Source organism: Papaver somniferum, chromosome 1, assembly GCF_003573695.1.
Source record: "Papaver somniferum cultivar HN1 chromosome 1, ASM357369v1, whole genome shotgun sequence".
Classification (NCBI taxonomy): domain Eukaryota; kingdom Viridiplantae; phylum Streptophyta; class Magnoliopsida; order Ranunculales; family Papaveraceae; genus Papaver; species Papaver somniferum.
Window position 1 is genome coordinate 204,756,593 of NC_039358.1, and position 26,210 is coordinate 204,782,802.

General features: G+C 36.5%; 3 protein-coding genes across 3 annotated transcripts; 1 reads left to right on the top strand and 2 right to left on the bottom strand.

Moving 5' to 3' along the window:
- Positions 1-12,733: 12,733 nt before the first annotated feature.
- LOC113335721 (pentatricopeptide repeat-containing protein At3g24000, mitochondrial-like) lies at positions 12,734-14,809 on the bottom strand. The gene has a single exon (XM_026581739.1). The coding sequence runs from the start codon at positions 14,749-14,751 to the stop codon at positions 13,009-13,011; it is 1,743 nt and encodes a 580-aa protein (XP_026437524.1). The 5' UTR covers positions 14,752-14,809; the 3' UTR covers positions 12,734-13,008.
- Positions 14,810-16,753: 1,944 nt separating this feature from the next.
- On the top strand, positions 16,754-19,394 carry LOC113358748 (zinc finger BED domain-containing protein RICESLEEPER 2-like). Its single transcript, XM_026602412.1, has 6 exons — positions 16,754-17,234; positions 17,460-17,600; positions 17,874-18,045; positions 18,138-18,720; positions 18,954-19,100; positions 19,344-19,394. The coding sequence occupies exons 1-6, from the start codon at positions 16,754-16,756 to the stop codon at positions 19,392-19,394; spliced, it is 1,575 nt and encodes a 524-aa protein (XP_026458197.1).
- A 1,613-nt stretch (positions 19,395-21,007) lies between these two features.
- LOC113313117 (CBBY-like protein) lies at positions 21,008-24,133 on the bottom strand. The gene is made up of 11 exons (XM_026561839.1): positions 23,747-24,133; positions 23,600-23,649; positions 23,444-23,507; positions 23,078-23,126; positions 22,874-22,942; positions 22,368-22,429; positions 22,207-22,287; positions 21,971-22,125; positions 21,791-21,875; positions 21,566-21,709; positions 21,008-21,413 (listed from the first exon to the last, which is right to left on the bottom strand). Exons 1-11 carry the CDS (start codon positions 24,025-24,027, stop codon positions 21,305-21,307), a joined length of 1,149 nt encoding a protein of 382 aa, XP_026417624.1. The 5' UTR covers positions 24,028-24,133; the 3' UTR covers positions 21,008-21,304.
- Positions 24,134-26,210: the final 2,077 nt, after the last annotated feature.

The following is a 26,210-nucleotide window of genomic DNA, read 5'->3' on the forward strand; positions in this document are numbered from 1 at the left end:
GATAAAATGTAGAATTAATGCACAAAACATGAGTTAAATGCCAAGAAAAATATATAGAAATATGCACTTTTTCGCACTCATCAAAGCCATTGCATAACAAAGGAGTAAGGAATACTTTCTTTTGTATAAACAATATTGTTGTCTCTGTTTCTTATCTTCTTTGTTATTCGCAGGAGTCCGAATGCGAGATTGATGGTAGTAAGAAACCTAAGATGAGAAGAATTCGCAAAGCAACTCCACTCTACAAGAATCTCAATTCTTGACTTCGATTTCCAATAGGTTGATGCTTCTTCTCGCGTCAATACTGGCGCTTTTGTACCATACTTGACTGCTCATATTTCTTTGGATTCAACTACTTATCCAAATGAGACTATCGCTTTTTAGGAGAATTCTCCTACTGATGAAGTAGTGAAGAACATTCCCTTTTCTCCTTCAGTATCCGCACCACCCGTGGTCCACACTGTTTCTACCTTCGTCAATATTCCTTTGTCCGCGAATATCCCCGCACCTATAGAAAATTTCATTGCTTCTGCTTCTGTGAATATTCCCGCATCAATGGAGAATGTTACTGCTCCTGCCTTTGCGAAAATTACCTTTCCTTCAGTAATGGGAAAATCTCCCTCTACATTAACGGACTCTTCTTCCCTTTCTTCTAAATTTTCTCCTCTTTCTATAGAATCCCTTTCTATTGATAAGGATATTTTAGGAGAGATGAGTTCCACTTCTCAAGCTTTATCTGAGCTTATAGACTCTCCTCTCTCATCTTCTGATGACCCCTTTAAGCTTCGCATCTGTAGCGCTCTGAAGAAATTGGTGTGGGATTCTCCACCCAACAAACCAACCAGGAGCGAAATATTTTCTGAAATCGATCCAAGCATACATATTCTTCTGGATGTCCAGGTAAAAAAAATTCGAACATCCTTTTATTCTCATTGTATTACTTCGTATTTAATCCTGTTTTTTATTATTCCCCTTTTAGGAAGCTTGTCGTCGCATGATTTTAGCTGAAGGCTATTTTGAATTTCATAATTCCACAATGGAACTCTCTTATCAAAACACCATCCTAAGAAATAAAATTAACAAATTGAAAGAAGAGCTTCAGACCGCAACTCTTGAATCTGATGATCTTCGTAAGAGGAATCAAGATCTAAGAGGTGCCCTTCTTTTTTCTATATATTTTCTCTTATTGTAATCTGCTTTTCCTATCCATGTTTTTTGAATTTCTTCGCATGCACGTTAAGATTTAAATCAGAAACGCGTTATGGAGTTACATGAGTTTCAATTTGCTGCTGAAGATGCTCGCTCTGATAATGAGAAGTTAAAGAATCAGATAATTCAACTAAACAATGAACACTCGTATTCTCTTGACCAGATTGAAAATCTAACAAATCAGAAAGTCTGTTTGTCTCAACAATGCGAAACATTGGATTCCCAACTTTCTCATCTGTCTTATTTATTGGGTATTGCTGACTTGAGACATCAAACCTTATCAGATGAAAATCAAGGTCTTTCCCAAGAGAAACGTTCTTTTCTGAAGAAGGAAACGATGTTTTCGCGTCAATATCTTATTCTTCATAAAGTTTGTGAAGACAAAGAAGAATCTCTTCGCTTATTACAGAAACAATATGATGAATCTTCGGAGAAATTAACCGCTCAGAACGAAAAGATTATTCAGAGTAAGATAAATTTGACGGTGAAAATGAATCAACTTCGAGAAGAGTATACCCAATTGAAAGAATCTCATGATGCTCTTACGAAAGAGAAGACTTCCCTTTCTTTAGATCAAAAAAGAATCTGATTTCGTCTTAAAGGTCTAGTTGGTGATGATTTGATAAGGCTATGGAGAGTATGAAGAATAATGGTCTTGGTTTAGCTCAATCTCTCATTTCTCAAAGGGAAGGTAGTCACATGGAGCTGACTGGCTTAATTTACTTATTATTATTTTATTTTAATTATTACTTAAATTATGTCGTTACGAGAACTTCTCCTCTTTTATAACTCTAAATTTCTTCATGCAGATTCTGAAAAATCGCACCAGTCTACCATCTCCCAGTTAAGATCTGATCTGGCCAAGGTTCGCAAAGAGCGTGCGAAATAAACAAAAATATCCAAAGATCTTTCAGTTTCACTCAGTTGTTCTCGTGACCGAGCTGAAAGTAGATTTTCGTTTCTTCAAGATTTTATGGAGGTTGATAAAAGGAATTCTGAGAAGAATATCGCTCGCCAATCTCATACTAAAACTCAGAATCTTGTCAATAAGATTCTTCTGAGCAAATAACTTCCTCCGGTTATTGTTCCTCCTCTTGAGATAAGTGATGATGAAAGACTCCCTGAGCCTGATAGTGACTATGATCACGTAAGTGATGAAGAAGAAGATCTTAACATTCCACATCAAGAGAATCAACTTGGGGAAGACAAATCTGGTGAAGATTTATCCAAAGATCCTGAGAGTGAAGTCAACATCGAAGCTTCTGCGGGTGTTCAAGATTCGCCTTCTAATCATACTTAGCCTTTTTATTTTCTTAATTTCTTGTCTTTTCGCAAATGTATTTTGGGGTACTTCAAACATTCGCTTACTTTACGTACTCATTTCTTGATAAGGAAGATAATATGTCTTTTCTTTCAATCTCCATACTTCCTCTTATTTTTTTCCTGGAAAGAAACGTGAAGTAATTTTGAACATCTCTTATGTAACCTGCAAAATAATATTAGCGTGAGTTTGTGTTTTCTCACGAGGTCTTATCGTGCCTTCCTAAGTAAAGGTCTTATTTTTCCTAGTATATTAAATTCTTGTGTGCGACGAGATCGCAGGACGTCTTTACGCTTTCCCGCAATGACCCATTGGTCTCGCCTTATCATCTTCTTGTATTATTGCCTCTTCAGGTTTTATTATTGCGCGGATATGATAAGTATTAATGCTCCTGTGAGTAAAAAGCCTTATGATATTTGCGTCTTTTGACACAATTCATCTCCCTAATGGAGGGTGTCCTCCTTATATTCCCCCTGATTTCCCCTTCAAGGAGGCGTACCTCTACCGGGTTAGGGTGGGATCCTCCCACCCAGTAATGAAACAACCAGTTGTTTTCGCGGCCTCTTATCCCTCCACCAATATGGCTTATGGTTACAAGACCACACCCTAAGTGGGTTTTCTTCGGACCGAGTGCATCATAGTCAAGACTTGTCAAGAGAGGCCAGGTACGCTCCAGACCCCCCAGGCACCCTTGACTCAACCGTGTACCTCGGCGCCTTGATCGAGTTTATGCACTCCTTGGAGAGACCTTGTCACCTTAATCTTTCGATATAGGCGCCTCTCCTGGATAGGCTTTTATTTCGCCCCAAATCTCCATGACTCAAGCTCCAGGGTCGGTGTAGCTTTTTACTTGAGCCATTCTAACTAGCAACCGAATTATGACGTGTGTTAGGTCTTATTATTTCCTCTTTCTTTATGCAAACTAAGGTGCACGCCACAATCAAATAGCTAGGCTCCTTAATTGGATACTTTATTTCTGATGCCTTCTATGAAGGTCTTACTATAAGGTCTTATTTTTGTCTTTTTCTTGTACAATATCTTTATAACGAAATCTTCAAATCCATTCATTTGATTACTACACTCTTATTGAGTATTTAGGAATTCGCATCTTCATTTTCGTTCTCTTCACCTTCACATACACGTGTCTTCCTCTTATATGTATGCGATCATCATCGCATCATCTATGGATAATATTTCTTCAAGTATAATATGTTCCATGGACGTTCCAATTTTCGACCTGTGTTCCTTCCCTCAGGATCCATCAATTCATAAGCTCCATTTCCAATTATTCTTGTAATTATGTAGGGTCCATCCCATCTTTTCTCCAACTTTCCATCATTTCCTCTTTGATAAGGAGGTATCTCTCGCAGCACTAATTTTCCTGGCTGAAAGTCTCTTATTTTTACGCGCTTGTTATATTCTCGAGCTATCCTCTAATGGTAATTTTCCATATGTCGCAAAGCAACTTCCCTTCTCTCTTCTAGATCATCCAGTTGTGTTAGGATTAAATCCGCACTTAAATTGTTTTCCCATGCTTCTCGCTTAGTTGTAGGAATTATAACCTCAGTTGGCAATACCGCTTCAACTCCATATGTCAAGCAAAAAGGTGACATTCCTGTAGCTTCTTTTCTAGTTGTTCTGTATGCCCATACTGCATTGTGTACTTGTTTGCACCATCCTTTGTTATATCCCTCTAATTTCTTTTTAAATATATCTGCGATTGTCTTATTGGTTGCCTCAGCTTGACCATTGCTTTGTGGATACAATGGAGTGGACTTCCCACTTTGGATTTTGAACGCATTAAGCAACATTTCTATATTATCTCCTTCAAATTGTTTTCCATTATCGGAAACTAGTTGTGCTGGGATTCCGAATCTGCAAATGATATTCTCGAATATGAATGTGAAAACATCTTTATCTCGAATGTGCTGCACTGCTTTCACTTCTGCCCACTTTGTAAAATAGTATGTCGCTACTATTAAATATCGTTTTTCCCTGTTCCTGGTATGAATGGACCCACAATGTCTATCCCCATTTTCCAAATGGCCATTCACTTGTTGATGAGTTGAGCATCGCCCCGGGTGCGTGTATTTTCTTTCCATGACACTGACACTCTTCGCACCGCCTTGACACTTCTTTTGCATCTGCATGCATGTATGTCCAATAATAACCTTGTATTTTCGTTCTATACGCCAAAGATCTTCCTCCACTATGATTTCCTGTGTCTCCATAATGTAATGCTTTCAAGATTTCGATTCCTTATGTTCTTGTTAAACATCTAAGCGACGGTCCAAGGAATGATCTTCGGTAAAGTACAACATCTCTCGGCTCATAATTTGTTTCTCTGCTTTTTAACTTGTGTGCCTCTAACCCGTTTCTTGGGACTTCTCCTTTTTCTAAATACAAATGAAGTTGGGTTCTCCAATCTGCGACTTTGTTCGCCTGCTCTTCTTCTTCATTGTCTACTAGCATTACATCTGCATCTTCGCATTCTTCTTTACTAATTGAGGGTAAAAAGAGAGTTTGTATCTTTATGTCCCTCGCAGTCGAATCCACCATCATAGACGGAATAAAACCAAGTGCATCTGCTAGCCGGTTATCTTTCCGCGAAATGTGCCTCCAATTTATTTTGGAATTTGTGCTGATAGCTCTCCTACAAGCTTCTTGTATTTTTGCAAGGATGGCTCATTTGTGCTATATACCCCTTCTATTTGGCGAATGACCAACTGTGAGTCACTAGTGATTCGCACATCTTCTATTTTCATTTCAATGGCTAGACATAACGCGTGCACAACCGCCTTATACTCAGTTTCATTATTGGTGGACGCGAATTCCAGTCTGAATGAATATTCCATTCTTTGTGACACCCCATTTACAAAACCTGCTTAGACAATAGGATTATAGCCTAAACCTGAAGTAACAACTTCTAGATCATCGGTCTTAAGTAATATAATTACATAAAGCAAAACAAGACTAATTCCTAAGCACTCGGATACTTTATAGATGAAACTCCCAAAAGATATTAATATATACATGTGTACTATTTTACAAACAACAAGAATTCATCTATATGAAAGATACAAAAACGTTCTCAAGCGGCTATCGGTTTAAACTACGTAAGCGGATGTCTTCAAGTACACCATCTCTTCGGTAAACTGAAACTGAAGTGGGAACAAGTGAGAACATCATCCCAAAGGGGTTCCCAATGGAAACAAAATAACTCTCAAGTATTCACTAACATGTTTTACAGTGAATATAAATTGGAAGGAAACAAGAAGAAACTAATCATACATCAATGTATGCATCACGAAGCAAGTGTCACTGTAACCTCGCCAAACTCATTGGAGAAGACAACGCGAAAGCAACCCTAATCAATAATAATAAAATCGTCCACACAGAGTGCTCATACAAACCATGATTCAGAATATTACCATCAAGATCAGAAAGTTAGACAAACAAGTATAATATGCAAACGAGTGATTTCCCTCAAATAAAATAGTATATATAATATCATAATGGATGAATTACCGCCCTACTACTGTAATATTCAAACGGATGAGTTACCGCCCTACTATATTAATAAGCATAATATTATAACGGATGAATTACCGCCTTACTAATGAAATAGTGATAATAATATTTAAACGGAGGAATTACTGCCCTACTAGATAATATTGTCGACGGATGAATTATCGCCTTACTTAACTTAGCTAAGATCCATGGGGAACACACACACTCCTCACCGAGAAATCTCACAATGCATATCAACACAAAACGTCATAGAAACACCATACATATAGATGCAACATATATGTCATACTCAAGATACAGAAAATAGAACATCACAGTATACGCTATCATGCACTCAAATAGTAAATACTCATCATGCTCGCAGATAAAACAAAACTTAATGATTACAAGTAGGTTACAGAGTTCCCACCTGATTTGATGACAAGCCATGCCTACCTCGAGATCTACGATCCACTGGTTCATCGTTTGAATCAATGGTTGTTAATAAAGAGTAATTGTTATTCACGCAAACACTCTAATAAATTAGCCAAAAGACTCATACAAGGTTTATAACAAGTCTATATAATGGTTGTAAACCCATCTATAGTTCTACTCCCTTTCATTTTCTACCTCTAACACTTCTAAGGGTTTACTAATCCAATTGAGTTGGTCTTATAGTTCATTTAATAAGTCTTAAAAAGATCTACAACTTTGTAGAAGGGTCCAAAGACTAATTCGGACCACAAGGTCCAATTCATTGTTCAATAGTAAAACTGGCCCTAAAACTATACAAGCCCTTTAACCTAGGGCCTGGTCCATCTGAGTCAACTAACGGTCATTGACGGTCAAAGGGTCAGCTAACAGTCAACGTCTAATGTCAAGGTCAAGTCCAGTGAAAGGTCAACTAAGTCAAATTTCAGTCAACAGGGTCAAGGTCAACAATTAAGGTCATGTCAACGGATTAACTCAGTCATCTAACTGAGTCAGGCGCGTCACTACTGAGTTGAACAGATCCAACTCAAACAAACCAAAACATTAAGATAAATTAATTAAATTGACTAAGATGACTAATAGGCCAAATGCCCAAGCTATACTTCTATTGCATTCAACTGACCAAAGCCAAAACATGGTGCAACACAAACAGATCAAGACACAAAAGATTCAGTTCTAATTTTATTGCTAAACTTCAGCTTAACTAAATTACAACCTCCAATTCCTACAATCTTTAACATCAAATCCTCAACTATCCTCAATATTTTTATACAAATCCTACATATTGAACTTTATCAGTTTCACTGCCATTTCTAGTTTACCATAATTCACTTTACAGCACCATATGTATTCTATTCTAAGTCTTGTAAGCTAATCCAAACATCACCTGCAACTCCAAACATCACCTTCCCCAACTACAGTTGCAATCTCACTCACCATAGTTCAACATATCCATTTCAGGTCCATTATCTTCACATCTGTATCTTCAATTCAACCACAACCGAACAAGCCTCTTTTCCTAACTCTAATTCTTCTACACATCTCAACACTTAATACTTCATCTTCATCAGTTACCCATTAGTCCAGTTCAACACTTCTACTACATACATAACCACTAGTTCCGTTTTACAAACATTTCAGCTCATATCTCATCTGCATTGACATACATAACCAGCACCAACATCTAACTCAACCTCCACACTTGAGATTCAACATCTCATCTTGATCAACATCACTATCCCCATACCTACATCACTAACAACAACACATCAATAAACACTCTCTTCTTGTCTCACTACACTAAATCCATCACAGCAGCACCATACTTAGGTCAGCATCCACAACCTCTACTTCATATTCAAACCCAACACATAAATCAATTGCAAGTCTAGCATCACCACATTACTAGCTTCATATACACAACTTCAACTATAATCATCTCAAACCTCAGTTTCATTCTTCCATCCCCTGAAATTCAACCTACATCTACAATTAACAACCACCAACAGCTTAGTTAAGCTCAACTGAACAAACACATCAACTAGGCATCTGCAATATCAATTTCATCTTCATGCTTCATAACCAATTCATTTCATAACTGCAAAGCCGTAAATTAATAACCCAACTTCAATCACTTCCAATATCAGTTCCTCATCTCCCCTGCCAGCTCAATAACAGTATCACAGCCTCAAGCGAAAATCACAACCATACTAAGTCAATATCATCACTACCAATGATTCAATCTCCATCTCCACCAGCTACATTTACATCTTTATAATCATCTAAGTTTCTAACTCAGGAACCCTAATTCCAACATTGGGGAAGAATAGAAACCCTAATTCTTTAAGAACTCAAAATTAGACTTCATATAACCATTTAGACTTCAATCAAACACAAACTCATATACTAATTCAATTAAATAACAACAATCCCAAGAAGGAAATCAAATTAATTGAAACCCTAAATTACCTGGTTCTGATTCTTTATAAGAACAACTTCAGAACTTCAATTAAACACCAACCCATTCGATCTTCATCCAATAGAAACTCAAATCTCCTCTTAATCTCTCTTCCAACTCAAGAGCAGAACCCTAATTCGATTCAACTGCATCACTCCTTCTTCTCCCTAGCTCAAAAACATCAGCAACACCACCAGTAATCAATTCCTAAGGTTTACTCTAAGTTTTTCTTCGATTCGACCTCAAAATTATCTCATAAAATCGCCAGAGGCGAAGGACAGAAGCAGAAGGAGAAAAAGAAAGAAGAATGAAGAAGAAACGAGAATAAAATGAGCTTATCTGCTCGATGGGTGAAGGGGATAAGACCAAGAATAATTATTAAGGCGCCCAGAAAAAGGATAAGGACAGTCAGGCGGTTTGACAACACAATGACTATTTTTCCCTTCGACTAGTCTGATGAAATCTTCTTCGTGTGATATCCGAATAACACGCTCGAGTAGTCCATCTCGCATAACTTTTCGATATCTATCTAATGATACTAATTTCATATTTAGATCGTTGTTAGATTAATTTCTAATTAATTAACATTCATCTCTAATTAATCGAGTCATTAGCGGCTTAGTCATCTCTTGACCATCGCTAGACCGGTCGAATAGCGTTGAAGAGATTGAGGGTCCTTACATTCTTTTTCTTGTCGGTGATATGAAAACTATTCCAATTCCATTATCCTCTCCATTTGATGATACATCCACCAATATCTCCCATCTAGTGTTATCTCTTCCACACTTTCATCATCTTCTAAAGGGAATTCTGCCAAGAAATCTGCAATTACTTGTAACTTTGGGGGAGATAATATTTTATACTTGATCTCAAAGTTCCCTATTTGTGCATTCCACCTCTCGATCCTTCCTGATCTTTTTGAATTTTTCATTACTGACTCAATGGTATTTTTGTTAACACTTTGATCTTGTGAGCTTGAAAATATATACGAATCTTTTGTGTTGCATACACCAGTGAGAGTATTAGCTTTTCTATCTTTGAATAATTCTTCTCTACGGCATTATAAGTTTTCTTTATGTAATATATCGGTTTTTCCACTCCTTCATCCATACGCAGCAGTACGACACTTAATGCGTGTGGTTTTGATGCTAAATATATTAGTAACTCCTCTCCTTTTTCCGCCTTTTGCATGATGGACAAATTCATTACATGGTTCTTTATATTTTGCAGCGCTTTATCGCATTCATCCGTCTACTTGAACTTAGTCCCCTTTTTCAGAATGTTAAAGAAATGTTTGCACATGTATGATGATCGCGAAATAAATCTCCCTAGTGAAGCTAGCAGTCCATTTAGTTTTTGGACATCTTTTACAGTCGCGTGTGATGGCATTTCTCGAATCGCTTGTACCTTCTCTGGATCAACTTCTATTCCCTTCTTTGATACAATATAACCTAAAAACTTTTCCGATGCTACTCCGAAAATGCACTTTTCAGGATTTACCTTAATATTGAATTGTCGCATCTGTTCAAAGATTTCCTTTAAGTTGTCTACATGATCTTCATCTTTCTTACTTTTTACCAGCATATCATCAACATAGACTTCTAATGTGGTATGTATCCACTGTGCGAACACCTTCTCCACCATTCTTTGATATGTCGCACCCGCGTTTTTCAAACCGAAAGGCATTTTTGTATAACAATATAATCCTCTAGGCGCGAAAAAAGCAGTATGCTCTTGGTCTTCTTCAACAACGGAACTTGATTGTAACCCTTGTATCCATCCATCAATGATATTCTGTCATTTCCTGCTGCCGACTCAACCATCTGTGGTATGTCTGGCAACGGATAACTGTCCTTCGGGCATTCTTTGTTTAAATCATTGAAGTCAATGCAAATCCTTATCCCCTTATTCTTCTTTGGAACCACCACCATGTTTGCTATCCATTCTGCATATTTCGCCGGCCTTATGATTCCTGCTTTAAGCATCTTCTGTAGTTCTTATTCTATCTGAGTATGATATGTTGTTGCTATCTTTTGTATCCTTTGCTTGAATGGTCTTGCATTCTTGCTTATATCCAACTTATGACATGCAACGGATGGATCTATTCCTGGCATTTCTTCCATGCTCCATGCGAAGATGTCTTTATATTCTCGTAAGAGGTTTATTGTATTTTCTTCTTCTTTTCCCATATTAGTTCCAATTTTTAATATCTTTGGTTCCTCTGTTGTTCCAACATTTATTTCTTTTGTCGGTTCTGTTGCGATAAAATTCCCCTTGTGTCTCCTAGTGGTGTTGGATCTTTTATTACATGCATTGGTTCGCCTTCTTTTTCTGAAACTTCGCTTGGTATCCCTCTTCCTTCTTGTGCCCTGATCATGTATATTCGGAACTCTTCTTCTTTCCTTAATTCTCTTGCTTTTCTCCACAATCCTTTGACTAATTGGTGATCTACAAAAATAAAAACTAAGAAAAATTAGCAAAACTTCACCATAAGATTAAAGCATATATACAGTAAGGCAATCATAATAACTTCAATAGTTTTCAATTAATATAAGCTCACAAGTAAGAAAGTCAAAACCTGTATGCTTCAAGGAGAACTAAATAAGAAATTGAAATACACATAAAATTAACCCAAATAATTTCGATACGAAATCAAAACAAAAATCAATGAAAACCCAAATTCAATTTACAGAAACCCTAAAAAAATCCTAAATCAAAACCCAAATTTCATTTCAGATCTGAACAGAACTTGTATAAAATGAAACTATCCAATAAAATACAAGCATATCAGTAAGTTACAAAGCTTAACAGCAAAGATGAAAAGAAGAAAATGGTACAAGAAGAATGAATCATACCTCTTTGCTTTGTTCTGTGGTTACAAGTTTGAACTGGGTTCATGAGGAGAACTTGGATTTTATAGAGGATATGAAGAAGATGGAGAAAGGGCTTAGGTTAACGAGCAATGATTTTAGTAAATTTTTTCCTCTGGAATATGTTCCGTGTTTTTCTTAATTCTCAGACGGTCTTGACCGGTCCGCCGTCGATTGACCGACTTTGAGGGTCGTGGGTATGGGTTGAGAAGACCCCCTTTTCCACTAGTGTTAGAAAACCATTGAATTAGCTCTACTCATTGAAAATTGAAATAAGATCACAGATTTAAAACCTAAAATTGGAATTACTTTGAATCTTCTTCCAAAAATCTTATCAATTAACGAAACCAACATGATTATGGGAAAATTACTCCTTTCTTTTAGGAGCATCTCTTGTTGAAGAAGAAGAAAATCAGATTAAATGGTCGGAATCGATTCCGGGTAATACCATCATTCTTCCCTACTACATATATAGAAATTGGATATCGTTGTGGTTTACGGCTCTTTCTCTTCGTGGTTTACTTGTAATTGATATCTATATCTGTAATAGAGTTTTGATCATCTTGTATTTTGATGTTTTTGTTATTCTAGTAAGCGATCATGTAATCATGATTTTGATATGAATAAATCGAAATTGTTGTCTTACAAAAAAAAAGTAGCTTAGGATTGTGAGATCTACCTCTCTCTAATTATGGCCCTTGCAGAAGTGAATTATGGCTGTTGATGTTGAGCTAAGAAAAATTATTTGATCAAATATTTATTGATAGTAGAAGCAATAATGCAATTGCATGTAAAAACATAACTTTAATTTGGTCATCCTGAGATTTTTGAAAAATCAATTTTCTGTCGTGCAACGGAAATGAAGCAAATGAACTCATGCCCATTGATTTTTGCTCGAGTGACTGTGGAACTTTGATGTAATACCTGGTATTACATGTTTAATTGTGTATAACATCGTGCTATCGCGAACACGAGTGCATGACAACACAATATGCATGTACTACCAAACAATAAGATATGACATCCATTTATGTATGCATACACATACCGGACCATTTAGAGAGATGCGTCCTTTTTGTGCACTCATCCGCATGAATAATAGCACGGTAGTAAATCAGAGGGATCAACATCCATAATTATCTTATTCTCACGTACACTGCGGCTAATAATTCATTAAATTCAATGGCTTGCTTGAAGAATCTGGACGGTATCGTGTGGGCAGTAGTTTCCTCCCGATTAGACAAGCTAATAATGCTGCAGGTATACCTCAGCCGATGCAAACTAAAATACTAAAAAAGAATAGAGTTGCATTAATTAATTTAAGCACAATGAATGGTTCTCTTAACCTAATTACTAATACTTTAATTGTCTCTTTATCACTATACTGATACACTTGAAAGCCTCATGGCAGTCCTTACAAATCCTCTATTCTAAATTGTACTTGGACCCGTGGTATTCAATTTCGGCATATATTACAAAGTCGCAAGATATATACTATCATATATGAAACCGTAATATACATGAATTCAAAAAGTGAACAAATGGAATGAATCCTCACGTACAAACAAACCCATGCTGCCATCATAAAGTTATTCATTTTATAGACCTTGCGGAGGAAACTCATCAATTTTATATTCAAGTTTGCCGGATCACCAATAATCTCCACAATTGCAGTTTCCATGAACAAATCTGTGGTATCTGTTAACATCGCGAACAACAATTTCTCTCTTTATCACTATACTGATACACTTGAAAGCCTCATGGCAGTCCTTACAAATCCTCAAATTCTTAAGAATCCTAAGAGCCTTCCCCGGTGGTGCTGCTCCACTGACCACCCCAAACGCCAGCGCCAACTTTTCACTATGAGACCAAAGCAACTCTCTCTTCTCCGCTGCTTCCATTTCATGCAGTTTTTCATCAACTACCTCTTTGTATCCCAATTTTTTTATCTCTGCCCTCAACTCTGCTAACTTAGCGTATATCTCATTCATCCTTTCATGATTTCTATCCCCAGCTAAAAACACATGAACTTCGCCTCGAAATTCGATCCAACTCATCCCACCTTCCTTTCTCACTCCTCGCCGTCTCATTAGCTTCCTCACTTCTGCCACTTCAGCCCATTTTCCTGCAGTTGCATTTACATTAGCAAGTAACACAAATGCTGAATCATCACGTGGGTTATGTTCTAGTAGTCTTTGAGTTACTTCTTGAGCTACCTCTGATGCACCATGAACAGCACAAGCAGTCAATAGTGATCTCCACACAGCAGCATCGGCTTCATATGGCATCTTCATAGCCAGTGCCTTAGCTTCCGCAATCCCTCCATCTCTCGCCATTGCATTTATAAAACATGTATAATGTTGAAGCTGTGGTTCAACCCCATAATCATCTTTCATACAATTCAACCATTTTTCAGCTTCATGAACTGAACCAGAATTACTACAAGAAGTAAGTAACGCAAGAAAACTGTACTCATCAGGAGAAAAACCTCTAAATTTCATGTCATAAAACAGCTTAATCACAGATTTTTCATCTCCTTGTTGAGCATAAGCTCCCATCATCGAATTCCACAGAAAAATATTCGCATTCGGTAATAACTGATTAAAGATATTACGAGAATCAGCAATGAGACCACATTTTCCATAAGCATCAACCAGAGCATTACCCACAACAAGATACGCATGAAACCCAGCAAGTATTGTATGTGCATGAATAATTTTACATTGTTCAAGTGCTGCGAACTCTGCCGTTGCTCGAAGCGCACCAGAAATAGCATACATATTTGAACTAACGGTAGAAGAATTATTCATTTCAGAAAATAACTTAAGAGCTTTTGAAGGTTGAGAGTTTTGAGCAAGACCCACAATCATTGAAGAATAACAAACTTCATCTCTTTCAAGAATTTTATCAAACACTTTCAACGCTTCGTTTGGCAATGAGCATTTTGTATAGAAACTGATGAGTGATGAACCGGTATAAGACAAGTTTGAGAGGGATAGTTTCAGAGAGACAGAATGAAGTTGAATGCCAATCTGTAGTGTAGAGAGTGAAGCACAGGTTCTGAAGAGAGGAGCTAAAGTTCTTTGGTTTGGTAATGTAGGATGGCGAAGCATGGAAATGAAGTGATGAATGGCGTTGGTAGTGTTTATATATGATGAAATCAGAGATGTCCATGATACAACGTTGGGTTCAGGGATTTGATTAAACACACGTTGAGCATAGAGTAATTTGTTGCATCTGGAATAATGTGTGATTAATTCATTGAATAAGCAACGATGGTTTGATGCTTTGATTTTAGATTTAATAGCCTGGGCATGAATACACCGGGGATCTCCTCGTCTTGATCCAACAACTTGTATGTCTCCATCTATCATTTCTTTTAATCGACCCATTCTAAATGGAGCAACTCCCGCAAAACAACTCCATCTCCATTCTCCACAAAGGAATTTGGTGGCGTCAACCCAAAGCCTTGTTAGAATTTACTTATTTTATTATTGTTATAATTAGGTGGGGAAGCTAAGTACTCAACCGTTCCCACTAGAGCTGGCAAACAAGTTGAAACCCGCGGGTTAATCCGTGCCCGGACTGTGAAAACCCGAACCCGGACTGGCTGGTTTCTAAACAAGCCGGGTTTGGGTTGGAGAAATGGTGACCCGTCAAAAAACGGGTTAACTCGACCCGGCCCGTACAATCACGGGTTTAATCCGTTAACCCGCACTTCATTTTTGCCGGGTGTCACTAATGTCTATACGTGTCTCCTCTCCTACCAATCTTCCATGCAGCCATGGTATAAAAACAAAAAAAACCTACTTAGTTCGTCTTCTCCGTCCGCACTTCCCAGCGGCAGCCTCAGTTGTCAGTTCACAGACAAAGTTCTTTCGTCTTCTCCGTCTGCTACTACTTCGATCTTGAAGGATTTGAGTCATTTGACTCTTGAGTATTCTCTGTGTAAGCAAGCGGGACTGTGGGTGTGGGAGAAAGACTGAAAGTGAAAGAGGGGAACTGGAAAATCCAATCCGTAAAGGAAAACCCTATTTCTCTTTTATATCTGTAAATCCATGTTTTCAAAACCCTATTCTATTCTATATCTATAAACCCCTTTTCTCATACCCTATTTCTCTTCGTATCTTCAAAATCCCCTTTCTTCAAAACCCTATTTTTGATTTCAATTCTCATCAGGTAATGTTATGGTTTTCGATAGTTAATTTCTTTTTGTTTTGTTTTCAATTTTTTGGATGTTAGGGTTTGAATTTAATTTTTGTTTTTTTTTTGAATGTAGATTGTTTGAATTTAATCTTCAGGTAATTTGAATTTCTCCATCACTTTGATTCTATTTGAATTGTTAGAGGTTAATTTCTTGATAGATTGTCCAGTAACTCCGTTCTTCAATTTCTCTGTTAAGGTTTCAATTGAAGTTCCTTTCTTTTTAATATTGTGTGGAAGACCTCCAGCCTCCAGGTGCAGTAATTTCTCAAAGATCTTCAGGTATAACATCTTGATTAAAGATTGGTCTTAATTTAATATTTTCTATGGTTTTAGAATTTTGAATAGCGTTTCATACTTTACTTTCATTCGTGGTTTTGCTTATGTTTTATTAGGAATCTTGGATGGATGTTTTTATTAGCTCAAAGCCTCAAAGGCTCAAACTATGTGGTTTTAATTAGAGATTTGCTTATGTATGTTAATATGTGATTGTGCATATTTTATTTTAATTAGAGCATGGATACAGTGTTACAGACACAATTACAGTTGGTTCTTTCTTTACATTTTCATTCATCTCAATTCTCCATTCTCCAATGATTGTATATTTGTAATTTTGTATGCTATGTTTGGCAAGACCTAGTGAGTAGTGAGTAGTGACTACTGACTAGTGCTAGTGTGCTACCTCCTACCTTGAAAGAACAAAGTGGGGGTTTATTATGTGAACTTCCTTGCTTGATGTTTCTTTGTTGAGTATCCAACATTCCAAGTCCATGACTGGGTTTTGGTTGTTAAAGCTTAAATTGTGTTTGTTAAATTCAACAATGCAGCATAAATTGTTGATGTACTACATGCTTCAGGCTAGTTTCATGTATTCAAGATAATAATGTGTATGGTGGATAACTGGATATCATCTTATTATGCTCTCCATTTGTGTGTAAAACTGTGAATTGTGATAAACTGATAATGTTACTATGAGTCTGTGAGTCTGTGACTGTCAATTGAATGGGATGAAAATTGCAATGCAAGTAAGTGGTTGTTAATATCTTTATTGTTGGACACAAAGTCATAAAGTACAAACAATGATATTACTCTCTCTGATGTGTTTAGCTCTAATTTTGTGCTATTGTTTTTAGGTTACTTGCAAATACATGTACTCTTTGACCTGTTCTTTGTGGCTCCATCAATTCCAGTATGTCAAGTTTACAAGAACAAGAGTTACAAGACCATTATAATTATGTTATGAGTAGTGATGGTGAGGATGATGATGTTGAGATGCTAGATTCTGTGAATGAGGATCCAACTGTTGGTTGTGCACCTGCCTGTCCTGCAACAGTTTCACGTGGAAAGAAAAATAAACTTAGATCCCAAGTTTGGGAATTTTTTAAACTTGTTAAATATAAAGATGGAACAAAAAAGAGAGTGTGCAAGGCTTGTAATGTAGGATATAAATATGAAAGCCAAAAAGGTGGAACCTCAGCCATGAAAAGGAATAAGTGCCCTAACTGTCAGTTTATGGACGTAGGGAAGATGATATTATCTGCAAACAATGGCCAGTTGTCTACCCGCGTACGCAAAGTTGATCAGATAAAATTACGAGATCTGTTTTCAGCATTACTCATTGCAAGAAATGTTCCATTTGCTTTGGTGGAGTGGAAAGAATTTAGGGATATATGTACTTATTTAAATGAGGATGCCAAACCAATATCAAGGAATACTGGGAAAGCCGATGTAGTAAAGAAACATAAAGCACAAAAAGAAGTTATTCGCAACAGATTGAAACTTGCTCCAGGTATGATTCAAAATTTCAAATCCTAATGACTCATATGTTTTGTTTATACTTTTATGTATGAGTAATTTATTAATATGATGTGCTAATGTGTATGACTCACCCTTACAGGTAGGATATGTCTAACATCAGATATGTGGACTTCTGTAACAACTACTGGATATATAAGCTTAACTGTGCACTATCTTGATCAAGATTGGGTGTTGCAAAAGAAGCTTCTGAATTTCTGTCCTCTTCCACCACCTCATACAGGTAAAGCACTTACTTTTATTTCTTTATCTTCAATATAAATTCATGTTAACTTTTCTCCTTTCTACTACCTCTAAACAGGTGAACACCTTTATGCTAAGTTATTTGCTATGATAGAAGATTGGGGAATTGAAGACAAGGTATCCAACATCACCTTGGATAATGCTGCAAATAACGGAGCTTGTGCTGGAATTATGAAGAGTAGACTTGTTGCAAAGAAGATCTTGTTGAACGATGGAAAATTCTTTCATGTGCGTTGTTGTGCTCATATCTTAGCTCTTATTGTAAAAGAAGGACTGAAGAAGATTGATCCAGTCGTGCTTAAGATAAGAGCGTCAGTGAAGTCCCTTAAAAAGTCCCAAGTAAGAAAACAAAAGTTCTTGGACATTGTTGATACTTTAGGAATGTCTGGAATAAAAATGGGTATTCGTCAAGACGTAAAGACAAGGTGGGATTCCACTTCTATTCTGTTATAACTTATGAAGTTAGATAATTGTATTAATGTTTATTATATACTCACTGAATTTTTGTTTTATATAGGTGGAATTCAACTTATCTTATGTTAGATAGTTGTATCCTATATAAGCCAGTTTTCTCTCATTTGAAGTTGGTAGATTCAGACTATGCAGACTGTCCAACTGATGAAGAATGGGAACAAATTGAAGTAGTTACAAAGTTTCTCAAGGTGTTTCATGATCTCACAAAGATATTTTCTGGTAGTAAGTATCCTACTTCCAATCTGTATTTTGAAAGAATTTGTCAAGTTCAGGTGTTACTAAAGAAAGAAAGTAGAAATGATATTGAATTCATTAGGAACATGGTAAAAGAGATGCAAGCAAAATTTGATAGTTATTGGAAGGAGTTGAGTCCTATATTGGCTATGGAAGTTGTGTTAGATCCTAGATCGAAAATGAATTTTGTAAAATTTACTTACTCCAAGTTGTATCCTGAGGTGAGAGAATTAGAACGTGAAGTTAATAAAGTGCGTAGTAATATGACAACACTTTTTAATGAGTATTACACCTTGTCAAGTTCAAGAGCTTCCAATAGTTGTGCAACTCAGAATTTGGGTATTCAAAATGGTGGGAATTCTGCTGCCGAAGAAGGGAGTGATTTTTTTCAGGTAATTTTAAAGCTTACTTAACTCTAATTCATGTTAGTGGTGCCCAGTTATATTACGAAGATTTTAGTCTTTTGAATTATTGCTTTTCATCTTAAAAACCTTGTAGTAGAATACTGTTTGTCTTTTGAATTACTATCAACTGTGGATGTAGTATGTGATGGTGTTAGCTTGTTTCTAAGACTTTTAAGACTCATATATTCATAGTTCACTCACTTCTAGGTTGTTTCATGCAGGAATATGTTGCAACACAGGAACGTGGTGGTGATGTACTTACTGACTTGTCAGAGTTAGATGAATATCTTGGCGAGTCGTACATGGGTTGTCTAAATTCACCATTCGACATCCTAAACTATTGGAAGAACCATGAACAACGATTTCCGGTACTTTCAAGAATGGCAGGGGATATTTTGTCAATTCCTATTTCAACTGTCGCTTCAGAATCTGCATTTAGCATTGGAGGAAGGGTAATTGATCGATTTCGCAGTTCCTTATTACCTGAAAATGCTGAGGCGTTGATAACAACTCGTGATTGGGAATATGGAATTGGTAAGCAAATCAGTAATTTTTTTTTTAGTTGAATGTCTAAATCTTATATATAACATTGGTTGTTTTTATCCATGTAGGAAAAGAAGATATGGATGAGAACAATGGGATTATTTAAGAAGATGTATTAGGATTTGAACCTGATGCAGTGGAGGATGGGGCAGTGGAGGATGTGGAGGAAGTAAGTTCTTATGCGTATAATTAGTATGCGTACTTCTTCAATATAAAGCGGGGTAATTATGCAAATTCCATGTTTTTGACTCGAATCTTTTCTTTTTTTGGTTTATTTTTTTCTTGGAATTACAGATTCATATTGAATAGTTGGAGCAACTCAAAGATAGACATGGAATATGAGAATGTTTTTTGGACAGACAGTTATTTATCACTTACCAGTGTCTCCAAATATTGCATAGAATGATAGAAAAGAGATTGGAGATGTTTTTTTGGACAGTTAACACTTTTTTTGATTAACCACACAATATATATTTTGTGCAGGAAGTGGTTGTTAATATCTTTATTGTCGCACTTGGTGATACAAGTTACAAACAATGGTATTGCCACCGCCTCGGAGGATTTTTTTCTTTGTTGAAAATATCATCATGAACTGATGAAGTACTGTAACTAAAGTATTAAACTACAAATGACTAGTATTTGTGTTCCTTTAATCCTTTAAATGCAAAAGTAGTTTAGTTTTGCAATTTTGAGTTTTTGAATCGAAATATCAAATGAATTAGATGAAATGATGAATGTTAAATTAAGTACTTAGGTTGGGAAGGAGCTTTAGATGGCCTGAATGTGGCCGGAAATAGCCCAGAAATCGATTTCTGGCGAGTTGACTCAACAAAAACCAGCTAACCCGTGAGCTCCCGTGAACCCGCAAGCTTTACCCGGGACGGGCGCGGGTTGGAGAAATGACCACCCGTGAAGAATTTCAACCTGCAAGCTTAGGCTTGTATTAACCCGTAACCCGCGGGTTGGTCACAAGCCAGCCCCGTCCCGCCAGTTTGCCAGCTCTAGTTCCCACGGTGGGAGGGCGACCGAAGAAGATGGGGTTTGTCTGCGATTATTTTCACTTCGTTTCTGGAAAAATGGAACTTTCAACTTGTTTCAGAAAAAATCATATTCTCGCTCCGCTTCAGAAAAAGTGATACTTTCGCGATACTTTTTCTGAAACGGAGCGAAAGTATTAGTTTTCCCAAAATTTCTCGAAATTGAATGTGAAAGTATCGCTCTTCCAAAAACGGAAAATTAGTCGATCCATAAACCAAATTATGGTTATACATTGAATTTTCCATAATTGTGCCTAAAAAGTTGTTATTCCTCTTTCCCAAAATTAGTCAATTAACCCAATAACGATAATTTATGGGTGAAAAGGACATGTAAAATTTGATACTGTTTAAATGGACGAGAATGTAAAAATAGCCAGGATCTAAACAATTTCATCCTACCTATTTTCAAATACTTTTCCTTATTTTTAATTTACATCAGGATGCATCCAGTTTCATCCTCTATTTCTTAAGTTTAAGCCGGGATGAATCTAGTTTCATTCTTGCCATTATTTTTGGTGTCCATTTCACCCATACTAATTCTTACTCGTCCATTAGAACCATGTTTTAAAAATATTTGGGCAAATGACCCGTCTTCTGTTTTTTCTTCTGTCTGATCATTCCGGAAAGAGAAAAAGGTTTTATAGGGCTCCCTTTTTACGTTAAGGGATGCTTTGATGTTAACGGGATACGTCATCTAACAGACAGGTAACCGACAGCGTTCCTAACTATAATAAAAGAAGAAACTGAGTTACACCGAATTAACACTGCAGTTACACAGCCAAACCTTAACTACATACAATTCAGCCCGGAGCCGAATTCTTTGGCCCATAACCTTGGTATTCAGCTTCATGTCCAACAATCATGGACAGGTTACCAAATTTCTTCTATGGTATTGTGATTCTATAGTATTATACAGTAATTTGAAAAGGGAACAAATGGAATCATCACGTGCAAAAACAAACTCATGACCCGTGCTGCGATGAGAGATTATTTCACTTCGAGTCCCATCGACGTTTGAGTAGTTTGGAGACGGTGAGATCTGCCCCGCCAAATCCATCCATTATGGCCCTTGCAGAAGGGAATTCCGCTCTTGATGTCGAGCTAAGAAAAAACAAATTTGATCAAATCATGAACTGTACAATAAATGTATGTACAATGTTGATGTTGACAATGCCTGAGGTTTGATGTTTGAAGAGCCTACTTTGAGATTACATCTAAAATGTCAAACCAGTAAGCAATTATAAATCACAGACCTGCTCCGCAGAACGATACATGGCATAGCTATGCACTGAGATCCAGATACACCAAGTTGGCCTCCAGCAATAAGCACACAATTCTGTACAGGAACTCTAGCATACTCTGCCCCAGCACGCAGTGTAGCCACGATCTTTTCAGAGCTGAACCGAAAAGCTCACAAGCATTATATTCAAAACTCTATCACGTTTCTTTCATTAGGATTTGAAACATAATAAACAAACCTTTCAGTCGGCATTGTATTAAGATCAACACTAATTTTAAGCGCGGAAGCAACCTCTTCTGCGATTTTTTGCTTCTGTGCAGAAGCTACTCACAAAGAAAAACATCAATAAGAATTTGAGTGCATTTTGAATAGTAATTTTTGAAGAGTCAGGGAGGGAGTGTTAGGATAAAGAATTCACCTGCTTTACTCGCTTCTTTAGCTAGCTCATCATCCAAACCAAATGATGGTCCTTTACCAAGAACAAGCTGGCCATAAAGGCTTCCTTCCATTTCTTCCTTTCCTACAATCCTTAACTTAGAAATCCTATCAGGGCCAAGCTTCTCAACTATAGACCTACCAAAAGGACATAAAACCTTAGCTGACAGCATTGTCGCGGCACAAGTACATGAGCATATATGTAAGACAATAACAAACCTGGCAAGTTTCTCTCCGTTCTTACTGTAGGCTGTTAAGATAACCACAGGTATACTTCTACTGAGTGCATCGTCGATGAAACTGGAAAAGTGTGGCAAACATGGGGTTACTAAACATAACAAGCATACATATAAGAAATGGGATGCCCAGACCTCACTTACATTTCAACCCCATGGCGTAAAGGCAAATCTTGTGTCATCACAAACTCATCCAATGCTTTCCGCTGCAAACAAACTGATCATTAATTGAATCATTTGGCAAGAATTATCTTGAAATATTTCTTGTGTCAGGCAACATTCTATTGATTTTTCCACCCATGAATCTTAATCTATTGAACAACACAAGTGAAGGATTCAAACAAAATAGAAGGCTCCGTAAAGAAGAAGGCATCCCTGGATACATAGGAGGAAAAATAAACTCATCACAATGATTACAAACCGGTACCAAAATTTTAATTTGACAAAATAAACATAATAAGCATGGTATGCTAATCTCTAACCTAACCTAGAGGCTAGAGAAGAGTGTCCCTTCCTTTTTGTAAAAGGGCAGGTAAGGAACCCAAGTGTCGAAAAACCACTACTACAAAACACATTATGCTTTGGAATTTAGTTTGCATCCACACATTTGAAAGCACAGCCTAAGAACACAATTCATCATGAAAATTTACCTTTTCTTTCAGCACACTTTTGACGAACGCCTCTTTCTCATTAGTGGGCAATGATGTAGGCCAACCAATCTACATGAACGGTAGAGGGAATAATAGAGTGTTAGATATCGTTCCAAAAGCTTGTGGATAGAAATTTATTAACCCATCTTAATATCTTATAGATTTTGGGAGGTGCGGAGGAAAATACAGAAAAGAAAAACTAACTCTTTCAAAGAACAAGACCACCATCCGTTCCTCATCTCCACCAGTCTTCCTACAACAAAACAGTAAAGGTCAATTACAGCTTGTTCGCCAATACTGAAATAAGCACAATATCATTGCACAAAACATAAGCTTAACGATATTAGCTCCCTTAGCAGTATCATTGTCCTAGAAGTGGCTACTCAACTAGGTGGCATTGTTGCCGTAACTCTTGAACATGTTAGATTCGCAGGAAGAATCAACTAAAAGTTGGAATTAAGTTGAAATTTCCCGTAAATGCAAATAACCAGAGCAATTTAACAAATGGATTACATACACAAAAGAAAGTATTTTTCTTTTCCAATGCTTTGAGTTGAGTTGAGTACAAACCTCACAAGATCTAAATAAATTGGTTCAGTCCAATTTGCACAATCCAATCCTCTCTTTGAAAATGCTGCCAATTGAACAATTGAGCAAGTCATCAAAAATGAATTGTAGAATTGGATATGTGATGAAAGTAGTATTAGATGTAAGCACAATACAAACCTAAATTGAAAGCTTCACGATTGCCAACACGATATACATCCATAAGAACCCTGAAATGATAATCCAAAAAAGGAAGGAAATTTATCAAATAAGATCCAAATAAAGATTCAGTCCCAGAGCTAAAAAATGGAAGAATTTCATACTTACCCTTCAACTTCAAGGAGAATAGCAAATTCAGGAGATGGGTTTTCATCATCATTGTTAGAATCTGAACTGAGAGCTGAAATTCTTGATTGAGATTTGATGGGACTGTAATTCAATTTTGTTGAGATTGAACCCAAAGAAGAAGAAGAAGAAGAAGAAGAAAAGGGTTGGGATGTAATTTTATTATTGATTGAATGGACAAAAGGGTAGAGATTTAGGGGGGATTTATTGTTAGTGTTGTTGAGGAGGATTGAACATGAAGCAGCAGCAGCAGCTGTTTCCATGTCTAGTACTGTGTGATTGAGTGTTTTTGGTGGCGTCAATCCAAAGCCTTGTCATTAGTAATATTAATATATGGGGAAAAAAAAGATTTGGATTAGGATTACTTAGTTTATTATTAATAAGTGGAGAAGCTAATTATAATTTTGATTTTTTGTATCAGAAAGGAAAATATTGTCTAGGTTCAAAATAGCACTTTGGTGATGAGTCTTGATGGCTATCAATGGGCGAATGACAGTTGAAACAAGCACAGAGTATCCATGTTTTTTATAGAGTAAAAAGCAGTCAAATTTTAGAGCATCTCCAACACTAGGTGTTAAAAATTCTACGTGGAATTTTTTTTGAGACCCTTATATAAAAGAATTTGTACATATAGTAAATATAGAACCCCAAGACTAGTAAACCATCTCCAGCAGTATAGAGGTTTGACCCTTAGAAAACCTTGTGTGATGAAATCTTAACCGTTTAATTGTTTTTTAATTAATTGTTAAAAATAAAAAATATGACATAGAGGTCATTCCGGAGGTCAAGATAAGACTTTCTTCAAAACCTTCAAAATTAATATTTCATCCCTCCTATTTTATAGGATCCACTGTTGGAGATGGATTTAGTTAAAATGAAGGTCTAAAATCCTATGTGTCACTAAAAAATAAATCTTCCACCTTATCTTGGAGATGCTCTTAGCAGTGATTATCCACTTGTAAGTATATTAAGTGTTGAGAAGTTACTTTTGGAAAATTAGAGGCCGGAAAGACTCTTCTCTAAATGCTCTATTAATGTGTTTGAACATTCAGAGCTCGAAAGAATATGTAACTGAAATCTGAAACTCCTTTTAGGAGACAACGGAAATTCATTATCAATGATACCAGGGAATCCTCTTTTCTCTAAAAAAAGAAAAAGTAAATTAAGACTAGGCGAGAAGAGTGAAAAAAGCTTTATTTAGGTGCATTTGAAGAGGGTGATAAGTCATGCGACGCTGACCTAGTCAATTCCTAAAATTCTTCGATTCTTCATTCGAATTTTCAATTCTTCCAGCAATTCTTCTCTAATTTTTCTTTTAATTTCATGTTCTCCTTGTGTTTTCAAATCGATTGATTAGTTTCTTTTCTTATTTGGTTAATTATTTCTTCAAATCGAATTCTCCTGTTGATATGACATAAACCTAGAAATTGTTTAATCTCTCTAATCTTGTTCTTGTTTCTCTGTGTTCATGATTTCTCAAGTTATATAGTTTCGTGTTAATTGATTTGATTTCACTTATTCTGATTTAACTTATTTTAGATTTTTCTCTCTTTTGTTCTTCATCTAGGTCATGAGCTAATGTAGGTGCGGACATAGGGTTTCTGAGTTATCATCATGAGATTCTCTACTATCATCAACTGGATACGAAGACAAATATTTTATTGGCTCGGGTATGGCTCAAAGTAACTTCTCCTCTGTTGATGTATTGTTATACATAAGATTCAGAAATGGATAAGGATGAAACTTTTTGGTTCTCAGTTGGTGTATATTAGAGGATTTGAGATCCTACCTAGAGTAGGGATTTGATGTGTTATTATGCCAACGATTCTTATTCTCTGTGGAGTTCTTTCTTGGAAATAAGATTAGATGGTGATGTTTTACTCTCGTAATGAATGTTTCTGGGTGTAGTCTAATGGGTTACTAGCCTTTATTCTATCAGTTTGGTTGCTTGAAGGAGTTAATCTTCTGTCTCAATTCATGAAAAGCTGTGTTTAACATTCTTTTATTAAATTGTTAAGAATTTTTTATTTAAAAGCTGCATAGAAGTAATTAGTAGAGTACTAATGATAGCACTGATGATGGGTGGATTATTCAGGGTTTTTACTACACTTGTCAAAATTCATATTCTTCTCTCCTGTGCATTTGAATCTCTGAGAAGATTACGGCCACCTATTACATATGTCCCCCCTTTTACTCCTACTGCTGAAATGTCATTTAATTCAGGGAGTTTAGGCTCTTCTACTAGTCAAGGAATTGCAGATGCTAATATGTTTTGGTCTACTTCTTGTACTGCTTTTGCGCAATCTGTTTACACTTCTGATGGGTTCATTTTCAACTCTGCTTCTGAAATGAACTATTCTTCTGAAGTCTTTATGCACTCAACTCAGAGTAATGGTTTTGATTTTAATGCTGATCAGAATGAGGATATCAGGAATGATTTAGTGCT